The sequence below is a fragment of the Erythrolamprus reginae genome, chromosome 1 (genome assembly GCF_031021105.1).
Source record: "Erythrolamprus reginae isolate rEryReg1 chromosome 1, rEryReg1.hap1, whole genome shotgun sequence".
Taxonomy (NCBI): Eukaryota; Metazoa; Chordata; class Lepidosauria; order Squamata; family Dipsadidae; genus Erythrolamprus; species Erythrolamprus reginae.
Genome location: NC_091950.1, coordinates 210,331,307 through 210,357,385, shown reverse-complemented (window position 1 = coordinate 210,357,385; position 26,079 = coordinate 210,331,307). Strand labels below are relative to the sequence as shown.

The 26,079-nt window shown below is 39.6% G+C and overlaps 1 protein-coding gene across 1 annotated transcript in view; it reads right to left on the bottom strand.

Annotated features, from left to right (window-relative positions):
- Nucleotides 1–25,726, bottom strand: part of DNAH7 (dynein axonemal heavy chain 7) — a 173,140-nt gene extending 147,414 nt beyond the window's left edge. Inside the window, exons 1-8 of the mRNA XM_070732131.1 lie at nt 25,581–25,726; nt 20,011–20,076; nt 18,628–18,736; nt 17,099–17,246; nt 16,830–16,920; nt 15,027–15,207; nt 14,108–14,180; nt 10,253–10,378 (exon numbers count right to left, since the gene is read on the bottom strand). Coding sequence (XP_070588232.1) covers nt 10,253–10,378; nt 14,108–14,180; nt 15,027–15,207; nt 16,830–16,920; nt 17,099–17,246; nt 18,628–18,736; nt 20,011–20,076; nt 25,581–25,595 — 809 coding nt within the window. The 5' untranslated portion in view covers nt 25,596–25,726. The remainder of the gene's footprint in view (nt 1–10,252; nt 10,379–14,107; nt 14,181–15,026; nt 15,208–16,829; nt 16,921–17,098; nt 17,247–18,627; nt 18,737–20,010; nt 20,077–25,580) is intronic.
- Between the last annotated feature and the right edge of the window lie 353 nt (nt 25,727–26,079).

Here is a 26,079-nt window from a genome sequence, read left to right as displayed (position 1 = left end):
TGTTGCTTCTTTCGTTTTGGGGTATTTTAAAAAACAACCAAAGTAAATGGCAGGAAATGATTGCCTCCCAGTCCCATTTATGGTAATGAGGATGCCCATCAAAGAGGCCATTAACTCATTTAACTATGGCATCTATGACCATATCCCATTAGCATTTGCCTGGGGTAGGAACTGATGGAACATACAAATAATAAAGTTCAATCTTCTTAGCCATGAAAGCCAGCTGGGTGACATTGGGCTGGTTATTCTCTCTCAGCCCAATCCACTTCACAGGATGGTTGTTGTGGGGCAAATAGTGGAAGGAAGGAATGTTGGATATGTTTTTCGCCTTGAATTATGTATAAAAATAATAAAGGCAGGATACAAATAACTAAAGCAATAAATAAAATAAATAGTCCCCAAAACTAACTTACGTACTTGTTATGTTTGTTTGTTCTATTTATATGCCGCCCACTCCAACGGGACTCAGGAAAATCAACGTTGAAGTACTTTTATGATTAGAGGAGATACGTTCTCTCTTCCTTTCAGTGACCCACTCATTATTGCATACATACTGTACATATAAATACATACATACCAGACGTGGTTTTCCCCAGGTTCAGACTGGTTTGCCTAAACCAGTAGCAACCCACTGGTGACATCATGATGTCATCACAGAACCAGTTCAGTTGGTGCAAGTCCATGGGTGCCGCCATCTCTTTTTTTGAATTTTTTTCATTTATTACTACTACTATTACTATTACTATTACTATTATTTTCCTTCTGAGCATGCGCAGAAGCAAAGTTTCTGGCACTGTACATGCGGTTGTCATCTTGTTTTCGGCTTTTTTGGGGAGGGATTTTTTGGGGGGCGCTGTGCATGCATGCACACTGCGGTGCAGCCACATGGCGTGGGATGAAACGAACTGGCAACAAGCTAAGTTAGAGCCCACCCCTGATACATACATGCGTATGCAAAACAATCCAGCTGCATTTTTATCCAGGAGAATCTAGAGGTCTTATTACTCCTTTTTATTATTTGACTTATCTTTTTAACTATGTGAAGAAATAATACCAAGCAGAATACATAGTACTTCTATACCTCTCTGAAGTAACCTTTCTTTGTGTCTCAGTTGCAACCCTATCTACTTAAGAGCAATTAGAGGCCACTGGTGTAAACCTCAGTCATACATACAGTTTTACAAAACAAAGAATCAACAGTCAACCTGAAATAAAAGAAGAAGAGAAAGAAAAGGACAAAGTGATCCCTGGGTCTCCACTGTTATATTCCCTCCTAGAGCAAATGTGAATATCCAACAGTTCCTTAGTCTTGTCTTGTTTTGCCTTGCCCTGTCCTGTCTTTGCCTTTCATCTGTTCGTTGTTATTGTCTCTTTCACTGCCAGCGCCACATGATCTTCCATTCTTAGTTCAAAATTGTAGCATAACAGCAGACTTACAGAGCTGGAACACAATATGTGTTGTTATTCTGGGCTACCATCCACTCACTCTTTGCATTTCAGAAGCAGAAAAATGTAGTGCTAGTATTTTTTCACAGATATGTTTCTTCACTTTGTGTCAACAGCAGTAACTTAGCCTACTGTCCCTGTCCTAATGTCTTTTTATTTTTTCTATCTCTATACTTATATTATTTATTTATTCATTCATTCATTCATTCATTCATTCGATTTTTATGCCGCCCTTTTCCTTAAACTCAGGGCAGCTTAAAACATGTTAGCAATAGCACTTTTTAACAGAGCCAGCATGTTGCCTCCATAATCCAGATCCTCATATTATGTTAAACATATTACAATATTATATTTGTATGACAAACAAACAAACAAACAAATAAATAAAACAAATAACAAAAACTTTTGGACAGGACTATAACGTATTTCAGAAGTCACGTCACCTTCTAGAACATTACCACCATTTGTTACTCTCTAGGATGCTAGTTCACTCTATCAATGGAATGTATTCAGGGTTTGATTGATTGGGATAAGTTTGCTGTTTCACCCACAGGTTCAGTTGCCTTCTTAATCCACAACTCGTTTAATATAAGAACTAGCTTGATTTAATGTAACTAAACCCTGTGCAGAAATCCAAATTCCTCGGGAATCTCTAACTCTGCTAGAACATCTGGAAAAAGACATCACCCTCAGATAATGCCTAAACTATAAATGTTTATAGAATATTCTGAAGAATTTCAGAAAGTTTGAAGCTATTATACTATTGTTAATAAACAGTGGTAAAGTCTTTGTCTCATAGCATATCTCCAGTGCTTACATTCTTTCTTCCACTTCTTCCTGATATTTATTTATTTATTTATTTATTGGATTTGTATGCCGCCCCTATACGTAGATTCAGTAGCCATAAAGATAGAGATGATACATATGAGGTTAATATATAGTGTTTTGTTTTGATTTTCTAATCTTATCCATTCAGAATATAATGTACTAAATATCTCTCCCTTCTAATATCATGCCATAACAACAACCATGGCCCACTCTAAAGTATTAAAAAAAATCAAAACCTCTCTTATAAACAAATGTCTGTCATTTGTATTTTCAATACAAGGTCTTTGTTCTTTTTATAAGCAACAGTTTCTCTAACTGAATAAAGATTATCCCAGAAAAGCTCAAAGACTGGATATAAAGCAAAAGGATCATCTTCATTTTAATCTAATATCAATAAATCTTGGAAATGGCATTCTGAAGAAACCTGATAGGGCAAAAAAACCCCACCAAACCTATAATTTTGTTTTCCTCTTTAAACATTTTACTAGATTATAGAATAAAATACAAAAATACAATAATTTTGTGAAGACTGAAATCAGTTTAATGCACTATTCTTTGGATTAAAGTGTAAGTATTTTTTTACATTAAAAATTAAACATGGAGAGTTTAAAAAAACATGGAGCACCAAGTCTCACATGAAAACCCAATTGCTTCAATAGCTCATTTTTATAAGATGTGGGCATTTAAATATTTTAAAGATAGAAATATTTTGAATTGTGAGGGTAACCAAGCACCCTCCAGAGATATGGCAAACACCATAATGCTCAGATATGCCTTATTTGATTTAATTACTTTTTAATTAAATGGTAGCTAGTGTAAGAACAAGGGCCAGTTTAATGTAGGAGTTAATGGTACCAAAGTAGAAATCAATAGACTGTAAGTTCCAGTCCTGTGTTAGGCATGAAGCCAGCTGAGCCAGTCACTTTCTTTCAGCTCTACGAAGAAGATAATAAGAAACCACTTCCTAAATCTTGCCAGGGACTTGTCTGAACAGTTATCAGGAATCAACACTGACTTGAAGGCATCAGAAAAAGGAGAGAGAGTAAGACCAAGCCATGTCCTGTATTCACCAACATTCCAGATTATCATCTAATAAGCAATGCTTTTCTAGATTTATATTCCTCTCCCAAGATAAGAAAATAAGACCAAAACAGCCTCTATTACAGTATTTCAAAACATGCTTTGGTCCATCACTATCAAATGCCAGTCTTAAATGTGAAACTAGCTCTGTGAATGAGATGGCATGTATTTTTCTACCTCACATGAAAGCACAGACAATCAAGAGAGACATAAGATTAAATCTTCTATGATTCCAAATGAAGTGGAAAAATACATCTTTATCACAAAGAATTCCTAATAATATTTCAGGGATCCTAGACAGGCCTTAAGGTCTTCAAGAGTGAATCATAGCAAACCAAGAGGTGGCAAAAAGTAATGACATTCAGGATGCATTGCTTTAGGAACCATGAAAAATGGAACTTGGCTACCTGGCCTAGTGCACAATATTGCAAAGTATAAACTGTTCCAATTGTTTCTCTAGAGAATAATTTCATTCTTGAAGCCCGTGCATTTACTTGATTTCCATGCAACATCTACAGAGAAATCTTGGATCAACTGAAAAATAATTGTTCCCTTCTCTCCATTAGAAAGGAACAGGAATACCGCAGAGCAAATGGCAGCACAACTGATGATAGCAACACCATACAAATGTAATGACTTATGGTTTATTACAGTTTATTATGATGCTGCCTACACTTATCTTTAGTAAATATTCTTTTCCTTAGAAATAGAGCATATGGTATGAAAAGGGTTAGGATGTAGTGCAATTTTCAAACCTTTAAGAAAACCATTCATAATTAGACATTTTGATTCTGTAACTATTACACATAGAACAACACATCCTTTCTCACCCCTCCAAAGCTGTCAATTTGAGAATATCTGCTTCCCGTTCTAACACCTCTGTTGAATAAGACAACACCAGTTTCTTTTTAATTAATGGGATTCAGGACTCAGCAATAGGTCATCTTGAAAGATAACAATTCATTTATTCAAACCATGACACAAACAGCCAAAATAATGTAATTTGACTACTTCTCGTTGCAATGGTTTTGTGATTGCTTCTTTTTCAGGAAAAGAAAAAGCAGAAATGGGAATGTCGGCAAAAGTTTTCAGAGCTGCTTACTTTAACTTGTAAATGCCGTGCTAATATCAAAATTACTTTATGAAAACAGTCACTTCTCAAAGTAGGGGTCCAGATATTAGTTTATTATTTACAAATATGACAAACCTCAAAAAAGATTCCAATCTTTTTAAAGACCCCATGGAAGAGAAATCTCAGCATCATTACTCCTGTAAAATGCAAATCTAAAACTGGATGTGTGGATAGAAAAGCAGCATGGGAGTAATTGAGAACAGAAAAAACTACTGTGGTTAAAAAATAAATAAATTACAAAACGTATTCCTCCATACAGATCAGAAATTGCAACCACCGACATTTTAAAATACTGATAGCTTCAATTACCGTAACTTTAGTTGATTTAAACTCCAGAAGTTCTTTAAAATATTATGCACACGTACATGGAGAAACACAAAGAATAATCAAAATATTGGTATACTGCATTGTGATATAATGCCATATAGCCAGTCAAATTTATATCCATAAATAAAATGGGGATGGGTTTGTGTTGGTAGGAAAAATGAGTATTGGTGAAACGGGAGCGACCATTTGCACACGCATGCCCATGCACCAGAAGCCAGAAGAGCAGCTGGCCAATGCGCATGCATCGAAAACCAGAAGAGTGTCAATGAAGCACCCCCTCCAGTCCACCACTGAGAACAATCCAGCGCAGCCTCCCCTCCTGCCCCTTCTGCCAAGGGAGTGTAACTGTTTCCCAGCCGGCGTGCCTCTTATCCTGATGTCAGACAATGTTCCTCTGCCCTTCACTCTGCTGCTGCTGCTGCTCTTTTGGGGTGACAGGGGTGCACAGGAACTGAGTTTGCATGGGAGGAACATTTTTCCGGAGCCAGGGTAAAAGACACGCCAGTCGGGAAGCAGTTGCACTCCCTTGGCAGAAGTAGCAGGAGAAGGGTGCGCTGGCTTGTTCTTGGTGGCAGGTAAGGGGGCAGTGACGATTCTCATGCTGCCACTTTTGGCCAGGATGCTGAAGGAGGAGAAGCCACCGCCCTTGGGGAGGTGAGCTGCCCTAGGAAAGCTAGAGGAGAACGCAGCTCCTCATGCATGTAGACGCCGCCGAGGGCCTGGCTTGCTTGTGCAGAGCAGTTGCGCTGACTGGCCGGTCACTCCTGCCCCTTGCCCTGCAGCTGCCACTGCTGCTCTTCTGGGGCACCTGAGTCAGCCAGGTGCTTTGGACCATAGATGCACATTGGTGCAGTGGGTTGGATGGCTGGGGCTGCGTAAGAAGCCCACTTGAGCAGGGAGGGAAGACCCATCCTGGCTGACAGCTCTGCTCCGCTAAATTATTTTTTTCCTTCAGAGCATGCGCAGAAGCCGAGTTCTGCACTGTGCATGCAGTCACTATCTTTTTTTCCGCTTTGGGATTTTTTTTCCAGATTTTTTGTTTCTGTGCATGTGTGCATGCATGCGTGAATTGCAGATGCCCACATGGCATGCTCATGCAGTGTAGGAGAGAGTGAACCGGCAGCGAGGTAATTTGGAACCCACCCCTGAAATGCAGTGCCGCAGGATATTTCTGTTGCCTGCTGCCTGCAGTTTGGCAGTTCAGTCCTGACTGGCTCAACGTTGACTCAGCCTGCCATCTGTCTGAGGTCAGTAAAATGAGGACCCAGATTGTTGGGGATAATATGCTGACTCTGTAAAACACTTAGAGAGGGCTGCAAAGCACTGTGAAGCGGTATATAAGTCTAAGTGCTATTGCTCTGCTTATAACACAAGAAAATGGTCACTGTAACTTTATAAATATTAGCCCAACAAGTACAACATCATTACTTCCATTGTTGGTAAAATATGTTAGCTTACAACTGGAAAGGAGGAAAAGGAAGATTAAGATGCAGTTTTAGATAGCAACACCCTCATAAAGGTTAAAATAGCTGTAAATTAGTATTTTATACCAGTTGAAAGATTTGTGTCTGTGGACAATGCAAGGTTTATCACTTGAAGATATCTCTCTCTCTCTCTCTCTCTCTCTCTCTCTCTCTCTCTCTCTCTCTCTCTCTCTCTCTCTCTCTCTCCCTCCCTCCCTCCCTCCATCTCTCTTTTTCTCTCCCTTCCTTCCTTTCCCCCCCTTCCCTTTCTCTCTCTCTTTTTAGAGAACTAGCCATCACTAATGCTAGTGCAACAGAAAACAGGCCAGTTCCTTCAGCAAAATCCAAGAAATCTTTGATTGAAATATCTTCAGTCAACTTTATGAAAATCAATGCCTTTCGACTGCTGAAACCATGACTTTAATTTTCCAAAACTACTGTATCTGCTATCATTAGAGCATTAAACAACATTTGTTAAACTGCTATTTATTATTTATTTATTCATTCATTCATTCATTCATTTACTGCATTTATATGCCGTTCACTCCAAATGGACTCTGAGCAGCTAACAAGTATAAATACAATAAAAAACATCACTAAAATCACATGTATTATAAAACCATACTTGCAACAATCAGTCTTAACTCCAGGCCTGCCGGAAAAGCCAGGTTTTAACAGCTTTCCGGAAAACTGGTAGGGAGGAGATAAGAAGAAACAGAATGGAAGGACAATGAAGAAACTATCATAAGAAACAGAACGGAGGGGCAATAAAGGCACCATTATAAGTAAATTCTCAATATGTGTGATAAAGAAGCTGACAACTAGCTATTTGTCCAAGCAGAGAGTAGTTCCCCAACTGTTTTGAAGCAAGTCATAAGCCATGCCTGTGTTCTTCAACCAGCCCAGTTTATGCTCCTTGTTAACTTTATTCATGAAAGAAAAATGGTTTTCGCACTAAGCAATTATTTTCTCCCTGAGTCGGTTGTTACACTATCAAATGCCCCTCAATGTCTTTTTAGAGGCGCAGAGTGATTTCCAAGGGTGTGTAACAGCAATCAAATTTTGCTAAGCTTTAATTGCTCAACTATTCCTTTAATGCTTCTAAAGATATCTGGCACTTTTTCAAATTTATCTAAGCCATGTCTTCTAAGACTCCAGCATTAGTTTTCTCCTGCCAGAATCAAGCAGATGGCTTCATTCCAATTCAATCACTTTCAAAGTAGTAAAAAAAACCTCTCTAATAAGAGTTTGGAGCCTGATAAGTTGTCCTTGAAACAAAGAAGCAAGTAAAACCTCAAAAGGCCTTCAAAATAGCTTCTGATTGAGCATCTTCCTTAAAGAAGGTTCACTGAAGAATTCTTATAGCCTGATTCCAAGCAAATTGAAATTCTTTGCAGATTGGAAGATTTAAAACCATCTCAAACTAAATAATATATAAATGACTCCCTGCAAAAATATTTTACAATTCACCTTTCTATGAAGGAATTGTTAAGATTAAATGCAGAAGTCTCCGAATTAGAATTAGATGGTGTACAAATCCTGCAAACTGCTTGAGTTGTAGCACCAAACTCCAATCTCTCCTATTAACAGAGGTGTGTTGAGAAAATAAGTCCTTGAAACTGCTTATTGATCATGAGAATTGTACCTCAGAATTTGATTCTAGAGAGCATGGCTTGAATTCAAGGATCCTTTGGCTTCGTTGGAAAAGCACTAGGCGACCTTCAACCTTCTCTATCAAGTGGGCCTGATGGTCTATGTGCATATTTCCTAAAAAAGCTCTCCACAACCATAGCTGAACCACTAAGCATAATCTTTGAAAAATCATTCAGAACCTGCTCACTAGCAAAGCTATGGTCACAAGCAACAATCTTCCCCATCTTCAAAAAGGGAGATCCCAGTCTAGTTGAAAACTGCAGACCAATCTCACTATGCTGCATCACATACAAAGTCATGGAATCAATCATAAACCAATCAATTACTCTCCACCTAGAAACTAACCATCTACTCTCTAACAAACAATTTGGTTTCAGAAAAAAATTATCTTGCAACCTGCAACTCCTTCACGGCAAAAACCAATATGGACTACACATCTCAATCAGGGCAAATCTATAGATACAATTTACATTGACTTCTGCAGAGCCTTTGATTCAGTGGTTCATGACAAACTACTTCTAAAACTCAAATCCTACAGCATCATGTTAGTGGCCCGCAGGATTTAAAAGTATGACCTTGGTGGTCCCTGAGGTTCAAAAGGTTGGGGACCCTTGATCTAGAATGTGGCTGAGTAGCATGTTCAAAAATGTATTTAAAAAAAATAAAGAATGGGCACAAATAATGAAACTTTTACTCCTGCTATCTTGACTCAACCAAAAGATCAGAAACCATAAGGAGCCATTGTTCAAGCAACAATGGAATGGATTACAGGGAACAGTGACTGGTCCAAATGGATAATATATTTGATTCCTATTCTAAGAGGATTTGTTCATGAGGGAGGAATCTCAAAGTTGAGATCCCGGGCAAACTCACCAGTATTTGCAAATTATTATTCTAACAATGTATCCTAATAAATATTACTACTTATATTTTACATATCAATTGAAACAACTGTATTTTTGGAAGTACTTTTCTTGACTTCAGGTGAATTTAAACGCAAGTATTTTGGGCAATATTGAACAATCTATTCTTTCCACCATAATATTGTCTGCACTTATATAATCTTTGTAACCCTTCCCCTTCTTTCTTTTTATAATCTTTCACTATAGAAACCTTGGATTGTCTATAAATACTCAGAACCTGGTAATGTTATTTTAGAGCTATACTTTGAAATGTGATGGAGCTTGGCTGAGGCAATGGGGTACATGACCACAGAGAGGGCTCTGCGTGCCACCTCTGGCATGTGTACCATATGTTCATCATCATGGCTTAGCGTAACATTTAAATGTGACCTTTTTTTAGTTTCCTACAATTTGTAGAGCAACATTGGAAAGCTTAAAAAGGGAAGGAGCAGCATTTTAGAAACAATGTGTATACATGCTGCTCTTTTAAAAAAAAATTATGCCTGAGCATGAAATTAACTAAACCATCAACTACTTTCAGTTGAATCTACTTAACCCAAAGAAGAACCATGATAGGAAATGGTAGATATTTTTCCCATTTCCCAATTATTTGAAAGTCATCATTTATTCATAACCACCACCTCAATGCTCTGCATGTTTACAAAGAAGAAAACCCAACTTTGCTCTCTTTGCACTAAACCATAAATTACATCTTACAAACTGCAGTGGCTAAGTTTACCCACTGCATTAATCCAAAACCAGGTAAATCAAATGATGGCTTTGTGCTACTATCTCCAAAGTATGATCATGAATCAGTTCTATGTAGTAAATTAGTTAATTCAGTTTGGATGGCTGACTCCAATGAACTCTGGGCAGCTTGTAATAAACAATTCAATGTAGTTTAGCTCTAAGGACTACACTCCACAGACATCCTTAATAGCTATAATGATATCCAAATTATATCATATGCATTGTGAGGCCATCACACAAATGTCTGAATTATGCGTTTTTAATGTGATGTTTGATGCCAGTATGTAAGTCATTCTATTAGTTTGATGAAATATCATAATTTCCCCTCTGTGGATGCCTCTATTTTAGCAACCTTGAACTTTTTCTGGGTTAAAAATTAATGAGACAGGCAAAAGGCTTCAGAGAAATGATGATGGGGGAGAGAGGGAGGGAGGGAGGGAAATCTGCCCAAATATCTTCTATGGAGCTACACAAAGGATAAATTCCATGTACAATATGTACATATTCTTCACTTTCCCTGATGAACCGAGACACCCATACTAGTTTCTTCTCATTTGATTATCTGCCCGATAACTATACTTTAACTGCCAGAATTCTGGTAGCCAAACATCATACCTCTGAAGGTGCCCTGCTTGAGTACGGCTGACTTATGCACTGAAAATATTGCTTACTTAAAAGTTGTTTGCCAGAGATCTAGAACAGCCATCATTGTGGGATTCATTGCATATAAATTTTCTTTTATGTAATTGCGAGCTGCAATATAGGTCTTATTCCAAGCTTTTGGTACTACTTCCATTCTAAAGAAAAAAAGACAACAAAATAAAAATCAGTACTATAAATCCTAGAAGACAATTGCAGTGCCAACAGATCTATTCTATACTGATGATTTAAATTACAAGTAAAGCCAATGCATTACCCTGTTAGAATTTGAACATGTTATACATAACAAATAGAAGGAAAGGAAGTTGTTGAAATTCTTTAAGTCAAAATCTCTCTTGGATCACACTTGGTATAATAGTTACACAAAACAACGCATAGAAATATGTTAATTACAAGCATGATATACACAATTCCATCTCGTTATATGCATGTTGCAGGTTGTACAACAGCTTTTATATATGTGAAGACATGAAGTTGGGCAGTTGTCACCCTATGTTTTTCAGCAATGACCATCCAGACACTTGATCAGCAATGACCATCCAGACCATCCAGTTATCTGAAAAGTGTCAGATTGAGGAAAGCTGCTCAACAATGTAAACATTTCCTGTAGAACTCAACTGAGCATTTAAATTTTTTCTCCACTTATAGTATGAGTATACTATAAGTGGAGAAAAAATTTAAATGATTGCCTTTTATTTATATGCTGCTTTTCCATCATGATTCTGAATGAAACTCCTCAACAGAGCATCATATTTGACAAAATAAATAATAAATTTAACTACTAATGACCTCAAACAAAATTCAACCAGAAATCCAATATATAATTGTAAAATAAATTTAGGATTACAATAAATTACAACCCATTCACCATCTCCTATTTATTTCATATATAATTGTCTACCATCAAGATCAAGGAGAAGAAAGGCAATTCAAGTACCAGTCATGCTGTTTCCATATATTGGGTTTTCTCTATAATCCAAATTAGGTTGAACAAACTCTTGGGACAGCAGAATATTTGATATATTGAGGACAAGATATCAAGATATGTTAATATGCTCCCCCAATGTCTGCCTCATGACCTACCTTCCTATGAAATATTTTCCAGAGTGGGCATGACTAGTCAAAAACCATCAATTGACAGAAAACAATTTAATTCCTAAAATAGTTTCCACCATCACTGTAGGATATTGTCTGATCCAGCAAATAAAAAATTGCTTTGCAGCTCACCAGTGTACTGTTTTTCTTAAAAACTGTTTTTTAAACAGTTTTTAAGAAAATCAGTACACTGGTGGGCTGCAAAGCAATCTTTTATTTGCCCACTCAATCTTTTATTTATTTATTTATTTTTATTTATTTATTTTGTCCAATACACAATAATACACAATGAAGGTAATAGAGGACACCTTCGAGGAAATAGAATTAGAGAAAGAATAGAAGAGAGAGTATAGGATAAAATAATCAATGAGAGAATTGAAGAAAGATATAGGGATAGAAGAGAAGATATATGGGATATAGGAGAGGCAATAGGACAGGGGTCGGAAGGCACTCTAGTGCACTTATGCACGCCCCTTTGTCCACTCTGGAAAATATTTCATAGGAAGTTAGTGAGGAGTCTGGTTGATAATAAGGAAAATATCTAGGACCAATTAATACCAGAAAACCTAAGCGTTCATCCCAGCAAAGAGAAATGCTGGAAGAGAAGCAATGGTGGAAAATCCTATTGGTAATGCCCCTACATATTCTGGATGCCCAATCTTGGATTGCTGGATTGTGTCTCGTAAAGACATCCAACAGATGAGTTCCACATGCCTGAATATTTCTGAAAAAGCAAGGAAGAGAAGATAATAGGCTGCCTTGTGTGTAATAATATATGAAAAGAGGAACCCTTTTCTCTTTCCCTTTTTCATGTATTATTACACACATCATAACATATATAACTGCCAGTTTATGGGTTTTTTGTGGGGGTGGATATTATTTATTTATTCAATTTTTTTATGCCGCCCTTCTCCTTAGACTCAGGGTGGCTTACAACATGTTAGCAATAGCACTTTTTAACAGAGCCAGCATATTATGTTGCTGTTAATAGAAGCAAACTAGAATTTTAAAAGATTTATGATTCTGTTCTCTTATTGCATACATATTTATTTTATTATATTTATTTTTCAAATTTAGGTACTAACCATCTCACTCACAGTGGGTAATATACAGTTAAATATTAAGGGTATAGTTGACTTTAAATGCTCTGATCTCAACTTCAACCAACACAGAATCTCTATATTGTTTCATTTTGCAACAACCAACCTTACAGTATTCAACACAAAATTAACTAAAGGGGTGGTATTTTTGCAATTTATTTGAAAAAAAAGGGAGGGATGGAGGGAGGAAGGATTTTTTTAATAGATTCTGAAAACATTATTATTAAGCATGTAGCATTCTTAGTGCTGGGAGAAAGCTCCTTGCTTCTTATAAATCTGAACTGTATACTTTTGCCATATGAACATGTTGTTTACAAATACACGAATCAAAGGTTAATTGGCATCTAGATGTATGAATCACTAAAGTGTTACTCAGTCTGGAATTAGAACAGAAATTCTTACCTGATCACTGCAGCACAGTCTAAGATTCCTTAGAGGAGAAAATTACATTGCCCTGGCATTGACTTTTCTTCTCCTTTACAACATCAAAGTCTACAGATTCTCTGAACTTAGCAAGTGGGTGAGACTTCAGAGAAGGCCTGTTTACTAAATTTGGATGGAACCGTAATTGCATTGGGACTTTAAGTCTTTGGTGATAACGATAGTTGTTAAGCACTAGGCTCTCTGCTGTTCCAAGTTTACTATTTTGGACTGTTTGTTGATTAGAAGAGGTTACAATGTTGTTATTGCTATCAGACAAATATTTGGTCTAACATAATCTTTTTTTCTCTCCAATCAACAATACCATCTTTTGATTCAACAATCTTCCTTAAAATGTCCAGAAACTGAGTTTTTCATCGTATTTTTATCTGCTGACTGAGAATATGCCAGAACATGTGCATGAAAAAGACCCCAGATTCAACCTCACACCTTTGATTAAACAATCTGAAATAAGTGGACAGAAAAAGATTTTCACTTGAGACCTTGGCAATCTCCTGATAAGTAGAATAAGGCATTTGTGAACAATAACCTGTTTTTATTGTATGTATGTATGTATTTTTCACATTTCTGGACCACCTATCTCCAGGAGGCATTTTAAAAGGCCATCCTATGCATGATGACAAGGAAAAAAGGAATGTGTTCCCTCGATTTTCGCGGGGGATGTGTTCCAAGACCGCCAGCAAAAATCAAATTTCCGCGAAGTAGAGATGCGGAAGCAAATACACCATTTTTGGCTATGAACAGTATCACAAGCCATCCCTTGATACTTTAAACCCCTAAATTACCAATTCCCATTCCCTTAACAACCATTTTCTCACCATTATTACTGGTACTCACCATTGAATAAGACACTTAGCAATCCTGATATTTACAAACATAATTATTTTTAACAATATTTTTTGTGTGTGTGATAACGCTGATTGGCCGAGATTTCAGCCAATCAGCAATGGCAGATGAAAGTTTGGCGATGATGTATGACATCATCGGGCGGGAAAACCCATGGTATAGGAAAAAAATCGCAAAGTATTTTTTAATTAATATTTTTTTAAAAAATCATGGTATAGGCTATTCACGAAATTCGAACCCGCGAAAATCGAGGGAACACTGTACAACGTTTACTGAGGCCTATTCTAGTTATGCAGAAGAGTGCATTCTTACACAACTGCTTCAAGTATTTTGCCTGAGATACAATGCTTTGCAGACTAAGATGATGAAATAGCGTTTTCTTACTCTTGACGATGAGGTGGAAGAATTTGCTTCTTGGCTTCCTCCTTTTCCCTGGGATCTCTTAAAACAAAGTCAACTAAAAGAAGATTTTAAAAGAAACAGACCAGAACATAAATGAGCTCAACAAAGCATAAAAAACAGCCAAAGGAATTGAACCAATTATTTTTCAAAAGTGTTATATAGCAAAAACTGAAAACATGCGACACAAAGACAGTCAATTTCAGAATGTTTTGCAGAACTATCTATGAAAAGGGCTGAAGTAGCAAAATAAAATAAAATAAAATCCATTGGTTCAAAAAAATATTAACACTGCAATCTATTAATGTCTGCTTAGAAATCTCAGGGTGCCCTAATAAAAGGTAAGGATTGCCAACAAAGAACTAAAGTTTAAGCTCGGAAAGTTTTTCTAAAGAAAACCTGTTTGTTTATGCTTTTTAACTGAGTTTATGTTTACCCGTACTTCCAAGACATTTTACCAACAATAATACCCATTTAGAAGGCACACGTAACTCTACTCAGAATTATCATTCTACAGGCTAAAATTTTGACATATATTTTTTTCAAACTTTCAATCTTGAAGAAGGAATCCATTACATGGAAGAGGAATTCTGTAAGATGCTAAGAAAAACTTATGTAAGCAAAGTTCCTCGGTATAAATTCTGAGAATGTGGCATTTCCCAGGAAATGAGTATCCTAATCCTCCAATGCTTTGCTATTGTGATCAATAATAGCTTCAAGCTGGTAGGAACCAGAAGTGAAAAGCTTTCCTGGGATGTTGGTCCATCACCTTCTAATTTATACTACTGAGGAAATATAGGGGTCTCTACAATATTATATGGAGGTAACCGGGTAAAGAAAAACATACAATACCATGCCTGCATTTCTGATTCAGTTTATAACAAGTAAGTTAGGATTTCCGTACCTATTGCTTTCTTTACGCTAAGAAGGTAGTCCTCTCTCATTTCATCTGAGAGCATGTAGATACTTTCACTGAGTACCTTCAAATGTTTGGGTACTAGAGCTAAGACATTTTCCAACCATGAGTCGTCCATTGGGGCCACATGTTCTGTATCTATTCCATGGCGAATGTAATAGTAATATTTCTGCAAAATTAGAAAAGCACAGCAGTGGCATTTAAAAGTGAGTTCCCTTGGAAATCCACATTACGCCTGGCTGTAATTTTGCGGATTTGGAACCCAAGGAATGAAACCGTTTGGGAATGTCAGTTATGCAGTTATCAGCTGAGCTTTGAACACCATGTCTCAGCTGTGGCGAGGGGGGCGTTTGCCCAGATTTGCCTGGTGCACTAGTTGTGGCCCTATTTGGACAGGGAGTCTCTCTTCACAGTCGCTCATGCCCTTATCACCTTGAGGATCAACTATTGCAATGCTCACAAGAGCACACAACAGATACAAACTTATTATTAACCGCTTCAAACTGGACTGTAAAAAATATGACTTTAGCAATCAAGTTGACAAAGTGTGGAACTCACTACTGGACTCCATAGTGTCTACCCCTAATCCCCAACATTTTTCCCTTAGACTATCCACGATTGACCTCTCCAAGTTTCTAAGAGATCAGTAAGGGGTGTGCATAAGTGCATCAGTAAGGGGTGTGCATAAGTGCCTATTGTCCCCTGCCCAATTACAGTATCTCCCCTATATCTCATATTTCTTTTCTTCCACTCATATATCTCTATATCTCCTCCTCTATCCTCCATTGATGTATTGTACTTTATTCTTATATCTTCACTCCTATCCTTTCTTTCTTTCTTCCTTTCTTTCCTCTCTTTGATATGTATTACCATATGGTTAATCTCATTAACCTTCATTATGTATTGGGATAGATAGATAGATAGATAGATAGATAGATAGATAGATAGATAGATAGATAGATAGACAGATAGATAGATAGATAAACAAATAAATAAACAAATAAATAAATAAATGGGGCTCTCTTTGAAGAACATTTGGAGTCTTCAGCTAGTCCAAAATGCAGCTGCGAGAGCTGTCAAAGTTACCAAGGTTTGCCCATGTATCTACATCACTCCACGAGCTGCATTGGCTGCCGGTTGATTTCCGAATGCAATTCAAAGTATTGGTCACTACCTATAAAGCTCTACATGGCTTAGGACCAAGTTACCTACAGGACTGTCTCCAGCCTCACGTATGCCAAGGACTGGTCAGAGCCCACAAAGTCAGCCTTCTCCAGGTCCCATCAGCAAAGCCGGCTGGTGGGCCCTAGGGGAAGGGCCTTTTCTGTGGGGTCTCCGACCCTCTGGAACCTATCCCTCCAGGAGATTCACAATGCCCCCCGGAAGGCTTTAAAAACTCAGTTGTGCCGGCAGGCCTGGGACTATTGAGCTTAACATTTTGCTCCAACCGTTAATTTGAATCTGATTGTGGTATTAATTAGTGTGAGTGTGAATGTATGGTTCTTAAATGGGCTTTTTTAAATTACTAAATGGGTTTTTAAATTATTTAATATTGAACTTTGGATCTGAATTTGTTTTGTATTTTATATTTTTTACTTTTATATGTTGTAAGCCGTCCCGAGTCCGCGGAGAGGGGCGGCATAGAAGTCCAATTAAATAAAGAAATAAATAAATATCAGATACATGAGAACATTGAGCTTGACTTCCCAATCTGCCTTTTTAATTAATCATGGTCTTCATTCCAGCCAATCCTCTCTTCCCTTTCAATCAAGAAATCAGAACCTGATTTACCAAAATATCTTTTTCTATGGCAGCTGTGGCCTCTGACGTGCCAGGTTTTGCTTCTTCTAGTGAAACGGATTCTGGAACAAAGTCTGGTTGCCTGCAAAGCAAACACGACAATCTGTTATCGTCCACCTTCAGCCATCCGTCTGCAAACTAATATTGATTCAGACTTCTTTCAGAAAGCAAGAAAATGTTACTGAAGCTTTAAAAATAAGCATGTATCCCGATGAGGAAGGGAAGCAGCTTTTGTAAACCTACATTGAACAAGAACTTACATGATGATGTTAACTAGAGCGCTTCTGAAATTTTCTCGATCTTTTTTAATGCCAGGTCTTGTTTTTGAGCTTGATGGTCCAGCTCCAACATCGGACTCAGGAACCTCTTCTACCTTGCGCTTCTTGGGTCTCTGAGACAAATATTGTCCTTATGGAGGAAAAATGAGAGATGTTATGGGGGTTGATTGGCAGAGGTTCAAACGTGCAATATACCTATCAAATTGTGCAACCAATTCCATCATCTTTGAATGGAAGTTAGAGTACAAATCTAAATAATAATAATAATAATAATAATAATAATAATAATAATAATAACAACAACAAAAACAAAAACAACAATACTTCGCCTTTCTGAATTGTCTGTTTTGTCAACTGCATCAACAAGAAGATCAAGGTGTACAGTGATCCCTCGATTAGCACGGTCTCGATTAGCGCGAAACGCTGCAACGCGGTTTTTCAAAAAATATTAATTAAAAAATAAGTCCGCGCTAGTTCTCTCTCTCTTTCTCTCCCTGTTGCCGGCGTGGTATATGAGAGAGAAAGAGAGAGGCAGAGGTCGGGCGCATTACCGGGAGGTGGAGGCGGCGTGGGGACGCTGGGTGCCGGGGACACCGAGGAGGGGGTGGACGTGGCCTCTCAGCTGCAGAGCCGAACAAGGGCGGAGGCAACGGTGGAGTCCGGCGCTGGGGCCATGCGGGGCCGCTCATCCAGGGGGGCGTGGACTGGCAAGTCGCCCTCCTTTCTCTTTCTTTCTCTCTCTTATACCACACCGGTAACAGGGAGAGAAAGAGAGAGAGCGGAGGGCACCTTGCCGGTCCACGCCCCCCTAGATGAGCGGCTCCGCATGGCCCCAGCGCCGCCCAGGCAAAGGGAAAACCCCAAGATCGCTTGCCGCTTGCCGTATTGCAGCGAAGGAGGCGAAGCAAGGCTCCAAGCTGCAATACGGCAAGCGGCAAGCGGCAAGCGATCTTGGGGTTTCCCCTTTGCCTGGGCGGCGGGAAGACCAAGGGAAGGTTCCTTCAGCCGCCCAACACCTGATCTGCTCCGCAGCGCGGCAGCAGCGAGGAGCCGAAGATGGGGTTTCCCCTTTGCCTTTACCCCATCTTCGGCTCCTCGCTGCTTCCGCGCTGCGGAGCAGATCAGCTGTTGGGCGGCTGAAGGAACCTTCCCTTGGTCTTCCCCGCCGCCCACACGCAAACTCCACCATCTGCGCATGTGCGGCCATGAAAAAAATGGCGCGCATGCGTAGATGGTGTTTTTTACTTCCGCACCACTATAACACGGAAATCGATTAGCGCGGGAGGTCTTGGAACGTAACCCCCGCGCTAATCGAGAGATCACTGTACACATACAATGTCTTTAAATGCACAAACAACAAGAGCTCTGAAAACCTTCTTGAATGAGAAGCGAAGCATCTTCAAAGAAAACAACAACAAGAAGAAAGTCCAGTTTCCGCCTGAAAAAAACACCTTTGGGAGAATTATGACCTGGATGACTGAGAATCTCTACAGATCCAGGTTTATTCTTACCTGGTGTCATCTCATTCTTTACCATGAACTCCTCTGGAACGTGAGCTTCCTGTTCTCGCTGCAGATGGAACGAAGGCATGTTCTGATGCCACAACGGTTTACAGCTGATCTGAAAAGACAGCCAGGATTTCTCAACAGGCAATGATGCTTAGTATAATCTTTTCCAAAGTTTTGCAAAGGAACTACATAGTGAGTAAAAAAAGTGGGGGGCATAATTATTTTAATATTTAATGTGTTGAATCTAGATATAAAAGATCTTATGAGACCAGTTTTATAAAATAGGTAGCTCTCTTCCCAAAAGTTTACACTGATTAGGTTCTGATCCAGTTACAATCACAGGCAACTGCTAATGGCACAATGAGCAGTTCAATGTCCAAAATTGCATCTTAATTTATATTTTAACAACAGAGAAGTTCAATATGTCTGAATGAAGACTGCAACTTCAAATACACAGGGTCTATACCAGTGATGGCGAACCTATGGCACGAGTGCCGCAGGTGGCACATGGAGTCATATCTGCTGGCACGTGAGCTTACTTCCAACATGAATATGTGTGCTGCCCAGCTGATTTTGGCTTGCACAGAGGCTCTGGGATGGCGTTTTTGTCTCCCAAAGAGCGTCCAGGGGGACTGGAGAGGGAGGTTTTTTCCCTCCCCGAGCTCCAGGGAAGCCTTTGGAGCCTGGGGAGGGTAAAACACGAGCCTACTGGGCCCACCAGAAGTTAGGAACAAGGCTGTTTCCAGCCTCCAGAGAGCCTTTAGGGGTTGGGGGAAGCTGTTTTCACCCTTCCCATGCATTGAATTATGGGTGGTGGGCACTCGCACATGCACAATAGCACACACACACGCTCTGTTGGCACTCAAGGGAAAAAAGGTTCGCCATCACTGATCTATACAGATGGCAAAAAGGTGTGTATGTTTAAATAAGAGCTTTGTACTCCTTAAATGTGCAACATATTTTAGGTATAACAAATGGGGCTGCCGATAAATACAGTAGAATTAGTACACTTATAAGTACAATTCAGAATGCACTTCCTCACTTAGCAAAGAAAACACTGGAACCACTTTGAATTTCCTTGGGAGGGTAGATATCTTATCAAAGTCATTACTATTGTTTTTCATTGGGTAAGAGCATCTTCCACCAGGAAGATGTTAGTAAGCATACTGCTGGGTGAACAACAACCATCCTAGGCTGCATTACAAATTTGTTGTTAGAGTAGAATATAGGAAGAACCTTGTTGCTGATTGATAATTCTTGGAGGATAGTCAAGAATAGAAATGTGGTGAGTAGATTAGCAATGTTAATGTGCATCATAGTAGAACAGTCATGCTCATAATCTGCATAGTTTAAAGTGATTAGCTATCTTATACACTGTATAAATACCTTATCCGCTTGTGGAAACAGTTTTGTTGTAACGCTTTCCATCTTTCCTTTGTTGGGCATCCTGGGCTGTAAGAGGATCAAAACAATAGACAGAACAAAACACACGTTTATTTCTCAATCTGAAACTTTAAAACATAGTGTAGACTACAATTATGAGAGAGTGAATTCCATTAAGACACTTTTTCTATACTGGTACTGATGACATGATCTGCACTGCTCCATCTTTTTCCCTATGTTCAGGGAACAGCAATACCTGCTCCACTTTCTATAAACATGAACTACCAGATCTGGGCTGCAAAAATCCAGATGTTAGTTTGTTTGTTTGACTGATTGTGTCAGCATCCCAATAGCAATCTGAGAAATAAATCCAAGTCCAAACCTTGGCCTTCTTCCAGGTTCAGATTTATTTATATCCACTTAACAAATGTCTCCCTTAACAACATTTCGGGTCCAATTGTGGTCATAAATCGAGAACTAGCTGTATATATTCTAACATAGCAAAGGTACACAGAAACTTCACACTTCATTGCTTCTATGGTAGTAGACAATTTTACACTCATGTGGGTTAATGGTCGATTTAAACCAACCATTTAAAAAAATGAAGCAGTGTCAACCAAAAACATTTTTTAAAAACATGCTTGGAAGGATTATTAACTTATAAGCATTTTACTTGTGAAAATCCCCTCTATTTAAACTCAATCCTGAGACACCTCCAATGGTTAGGAACTGCTAGTTTATAAATTGTTCAAATTTGGAAGACCTAACTGAGTAACAATCAATTCATCAAATGCAAATTCGAAACAAAGTCCTCTCTATCTCCAAAGGATCTACAGAGATAGATGTGAGTGTTCAATAGAAACTGCATTCCAGATAACAATCCCAGCAATTTACACAATTAAAAAAAGATATAACAAGCACTATGTAACAAGGCAACTAATTAACAAAATCAATCCTAAGGCATAAAGTGCTTGGAGGCAAGGTAGGGACCTAGGATTTGGGATTGTTTGAATTGTCAATCTTTCCCCCTTGGGTTCTGCCCCAGCCTAACTTTCCTTCTACAGCAGGGTTGTCAAACTCAATTTCATTGAGTGGCACATCAGGGTTGTTTGACCTTGGGAAGGCCATGGGGCATGGCTGGGGTGGGTGTGGTCAACTCAACATCACTCATGTTAGGGGCGCCTGTGGCAGCCTGAGAGCTCTGCCGGCAAAAACGAGTTCCCTGGCTCTATTGTGTCTGCAACAGTCTCCTCCAACCCTCTGCCAGTGAAAACAGAGGTCAGGAGGACCGTGTGGAGCCCTCCTGAGCTCTGTTTTCGCTGGCAGAGGGTTGCAGGAATCTGTCACAGTGAAAAACAGAGCTTGGGAGCCTGTTTTTGCTGGCAGATGCACCACGGGCCAGCCCTTCATTGTTTCCAGGGCAGCCCTGTGGGCCAGATCTAAGCACTGCACAGGCCAACTCAGCCCCAGGACAGACAGACAGACAGACAGACAGACAGACAGACAGACAGACAGACAGACAGACAGACAGACAGACAGACAGACAGACATACATACATACATACATACATACATACATACATACATACGATTTATAAGCCAACTCTTCCGGACTCTGGGCAGCGTATAACAATTAAACAATATAAAAAAACAATTAAACCCCCTAAAAATAAAATTACTCATATTTTCTTGGCCAAGGCTAGATAGTATTACTCAATGGTCCCAGGCCTGCCGGCAAAGCCAGGTTCTCACAGCTTTTTGAAAGGCCAGGAGGGTGAGGGCAGTGCAGATCTCCGGGGGCATTTGGTTTCAGAGAGCCGGAGCCACCACAGAGAAAGCCCTTACCCCTGGTCCCAATAGCCAACACTGTCTAGCCAATGGGACCCTGAGAAGGCCACTCTGTGGGCCCTAATTGGTCATTGGGAAGTATGCAGTAGAGGACAGTGCCATAAATAGTCTGGCCTTAAACCCTGTGGGCTTTGAGTTTGACACCTCTGTTTTAGAGCTTTCATAGGCTTCCAAACTCAGAAACACCCATTGAAGCGCCTGGAGCCATAACACAGGATCCAATGTCTGATCCCATCCCTTCTCCTTGTCACAATCCTATCCACTCTTGGAGTAAGGAACTAAACAATTGTAATATCATCCCAACCTCCAGTAGTAAAGCAGCTACTCCCAGAACTCTTTGCTGGTGGCCAAGAAGGTGAGGCAGATAGAATGTTGTGGTTCCAATTATCTGGAGGACACCAGTTTGCCAGAACCTGATCCAAAGAACCACCTATTGCATCCTTACTTCATTGAACTAAGAAAAGGTATTCAATGCCTACATCAAGGGTCCCCAACCCCTGGGCCATGGACTGTTAGGAACCAGGCCACACAGCTGGAGTTGAGCAGCGGGCGAGTGCAATTTCATCTGTATGTGCAGCCGCTTCCCACCACTAGCATCTCCACTTCAGCTCCACCTCATCTCATCTCATCTCATAGGAGTGTAAACTGCATGCGCAGGATCTAGGTGGCCCACTCCTCCTCACCTCCGCCAGTCCATGGAAAAATTGTCTTTCACAAAACTGATCCCTTGTGCCAAAAATATTAGGGATTACTTCACAGGTTGATGTTGGGGCGGGGTTTATCTGATTCTGGGTCAGCTGTATTCTAACAACATAGCAAGTGATAGACTTTCATTCTCTATTAAGTGTTTGTGCATTCCATGATTGTTGAAGAAAATTTGGGTTCCTCAGCTCCACAATTCATCCCATTTTGATAACTTGTTTCCACACTATTCAAAATGCCTCTGGCACTTGAAGATGCTGTGAGGGCAACACCACCCCTCCTTACAAACTATCTGCTTAAGTTTACATTTCAGAAACTAATTCAAAAATTATATGAACAGCTGCACAGAGGATTAGATTCCTTTTAAATGCATGACTTTAAAGAGCTCCGGCTGCATTTTTTGTTTTCCTCAAGGACGTCATCCTGCAATCAACTTCCCACTAATGAGACAAATATATGAAAGTCTCCTTCAACAAATATGGCTACACCACCTGTTCCTTCCTCAAACAGCATGCATATTTAAGTAAATGTCACAGAGGAAAGGGGTAAAAAAAGCATTTCAAAAAAATAATAATCCAGTCTATTTATTCCACTGGAAACAGCACCCACCCTAAAAATCACGACTTCAAAAGAAAATAATAATAATAATGCCTGCATATTCTAATGTAATATTAAAGAATAAAACCATTATGCTAAGGCACTTGGGACTACATTGGGGAAAGACTGCACTCTGCTGTTGAAACTTAACATATGCATCCATTCCAACTTCAATTCCCACTAGTCAACTCATCTGAGGAGACGTTTACAGTATCTTGTAGCCTCTTCCTGGGTTTTAGTTTCTTATGTGTGGATATTTTTAACAGATTTAAATAGTAGCTTACATCAAGGAGGAAAAATCATTTAGGTCAATCACTTTTAAAACTACTGTATATTAAATAAAATCATTAATTTCAAATTTATTTCAAGTAAGACATTATTGAAGCAAATCAGGAATAAAAAGTGAGGAGTGGAAAGTAACAATCTAATGTTTTGGCCAGGGGTGAGTTGCATCCAACTAAATAGCAATACAGCAATAGGCAGTTAGCTTCAGATGCTCACAATTAAAAACAAGATTTAAAAATTTACTTCAAGTTTACATGATCCCATGGCAGCTTTACCATCCATTGCCCAGAGGTCATTCTTCATAGTTACTCTATTTATGATTTGCCATGAAAAATACACCCAGTCTTCCATAAAGTGTGGCCCACAAGTCACCTGATGTGGCTTTTTTCAGAACAAACAATATTTTTTATTGTTATATGGCCAACTAGTTGTCTTCATTTTAGTGGCCTAAACCCAAGAGACTAAGTCATGTTCATCTATATTCCACTAGCAACAGAAGACACTTTCTTTGATGCAAGCAATTGATTCTCAGCTTCACTTCCTAAAATATATTTATATTTGAGCTTTTTTTTTCTTGTGGGGCCCTTGCTACTCTCTTGAGATTCATCATTTTCTTGCAGATGTTTTATTACCCAGATGTTTATTATTAATGTTTTATTAAGTAACATTATCAATGCTAGAAGGGAATGGGTCTGCTTTTTTTTTTTTGCTGCTCAAAAAAATAAAGGGAACACTCAAGTAACACATCCTAGATCTGAATGAATGAAATATTCTCATTGAATATTTCATTTGCACAACTATTCCATTTGCACAACAGATGTGAAATTGACTGTCAATCAGTGTTGCTTCCTAAGTGGGCAGTTTGATTTCAGAGAAGTCTGGTTTACTTGAAGTTATATTGTTTTTTAAGTGTTCCCTTTACTTTTTTGAGCAGTGTATATTACTGGCTTTTCCTCTCAATAAAACACATCCTTTCCCTTTCAGTAAAACACAGGGAATAATCAATACATGTCGATTGTTAGATCTAGTATTAATTTTAGCATTAACCTCTGCTTAATCTCTGTTGTTTTATTTCTGTTTTGGACTTGGCTTGGTCTCGGATGCTCAGAATTTGCAGTAGAACAGAGGGAGCCCCTATAACTTGCACATAGAATTTAAGCTCACTCCTGAAGATAGTAAAGGCTTGCACAAGGTAAGCTTGTGCAAGGCTAACTAATACTGCAGTGAAATGAGGATGTATATCAGGAAGAAGAAAGCAATCATAAGGATCTCAAGGTAAGAAAAATGGGCCTCCTGAAAAATCAACTGTCAACTTTTTAGAATGACTTCTTCTCTTAGGTTCTTGACAATCTAATAGGCAACAACACTCAGCTATTATTTTATCACCATTGGTTATTCATCACATACTTTTTTCCCCCAGCGGCAAAATAATGCTTGGGGGCATAAAACCAAGGTACCAAAACCCATACTGGGTACCTTCAAACCTCTGAGAACCTCCTTTTGCAGACCCCCTGGATCGGATGCAAATTCATTGCAGGAAAGTAGATGTTTTGGATTGCAACTTGTCACAGTCCTTATCCAACAAGAGCCGGGTGGCGCAGTGGTTAGAGTGCAGCACTGCAGGCTACTTCAGCTAACTGCTAGCTGTAGTTCAGCAGTTCAAATCTCACCACCGGCTCAAGGTTGATTCAGCTTTCCGAGGTGGCTAAAATGAGGACCCAGATTGATGGGGGCAATACGCTGATTCTTAGAGAGGGTTTTAAAAGCACTATGAACTGGTATATAAGTCTAAATGCTATTATTATTGCTAACTGCCCAGAGCAGGTTGAAAAAAACTGCAGTATTAAACATCTGGAGGAAGTTAAGGTCTCTTCCCCAGAGCCAAGACCCTTGTTCTCTTCTCCTCAAATCCCAGGCTGGGAGGCAAGGAAGGACCCTGAGGATTGTATTTAAGACGCGGCGGGAGAAGAGGAACCCTTATAACAGGGGTCTCCAACCTTGGCCGCTTTAAGACTTGTGGACTTCAACTCCCAGAATTCTGGGAGTTGAAGTCCACAAGTCTTAAAGCGGCCAAGGTTGGAGACCCCTGCCTCATAGGATGGCGCAAGCCGGCAAGAAGGGGCCCCCTTTCCCTCCCTCACCTGCTCGTTGCTCATGGCTGGAGAGCCGACTGCTTGTCCCTAGGCTGAATATTTGAAGGGGGAGGGGGAGGAAAAGATTGATAGGGGCGGGTGGGGGTGGGAGGAAGGGCGCCTGCCGCGTCCCGTCTCTTCTTCCTCTCCGGACCGCCAGTCCCAAGCGTAGTTGTGTTGCAGGGAAGCCCCGTAGCCTAGCAACACCGCCACTCAAATCGCGCAATTGCCGCCCGGCGCTTCCCCGCCTTTTTAAGAACCCCTGTGAATCACAGCATTCTACTCGCGGCCGTAAAAGCCTCATTGGCCGGAAGAGAGAAGGGTGTGTCCCGGAGAACGACTCCCGCCTCTGATAGGTGCTTTTTTGTGTGTGGAGGGGAGGTGGGGGAGGAGCCTGCGGTTGAATCGACTGATAGAACCGGCGGGGTTAAAATGGTCTCTGGAGAATTCGCTCGCCTAGCAAAACCGATAGACGGTGGTTACCTGACGGATCGATAGTTCAATAAGT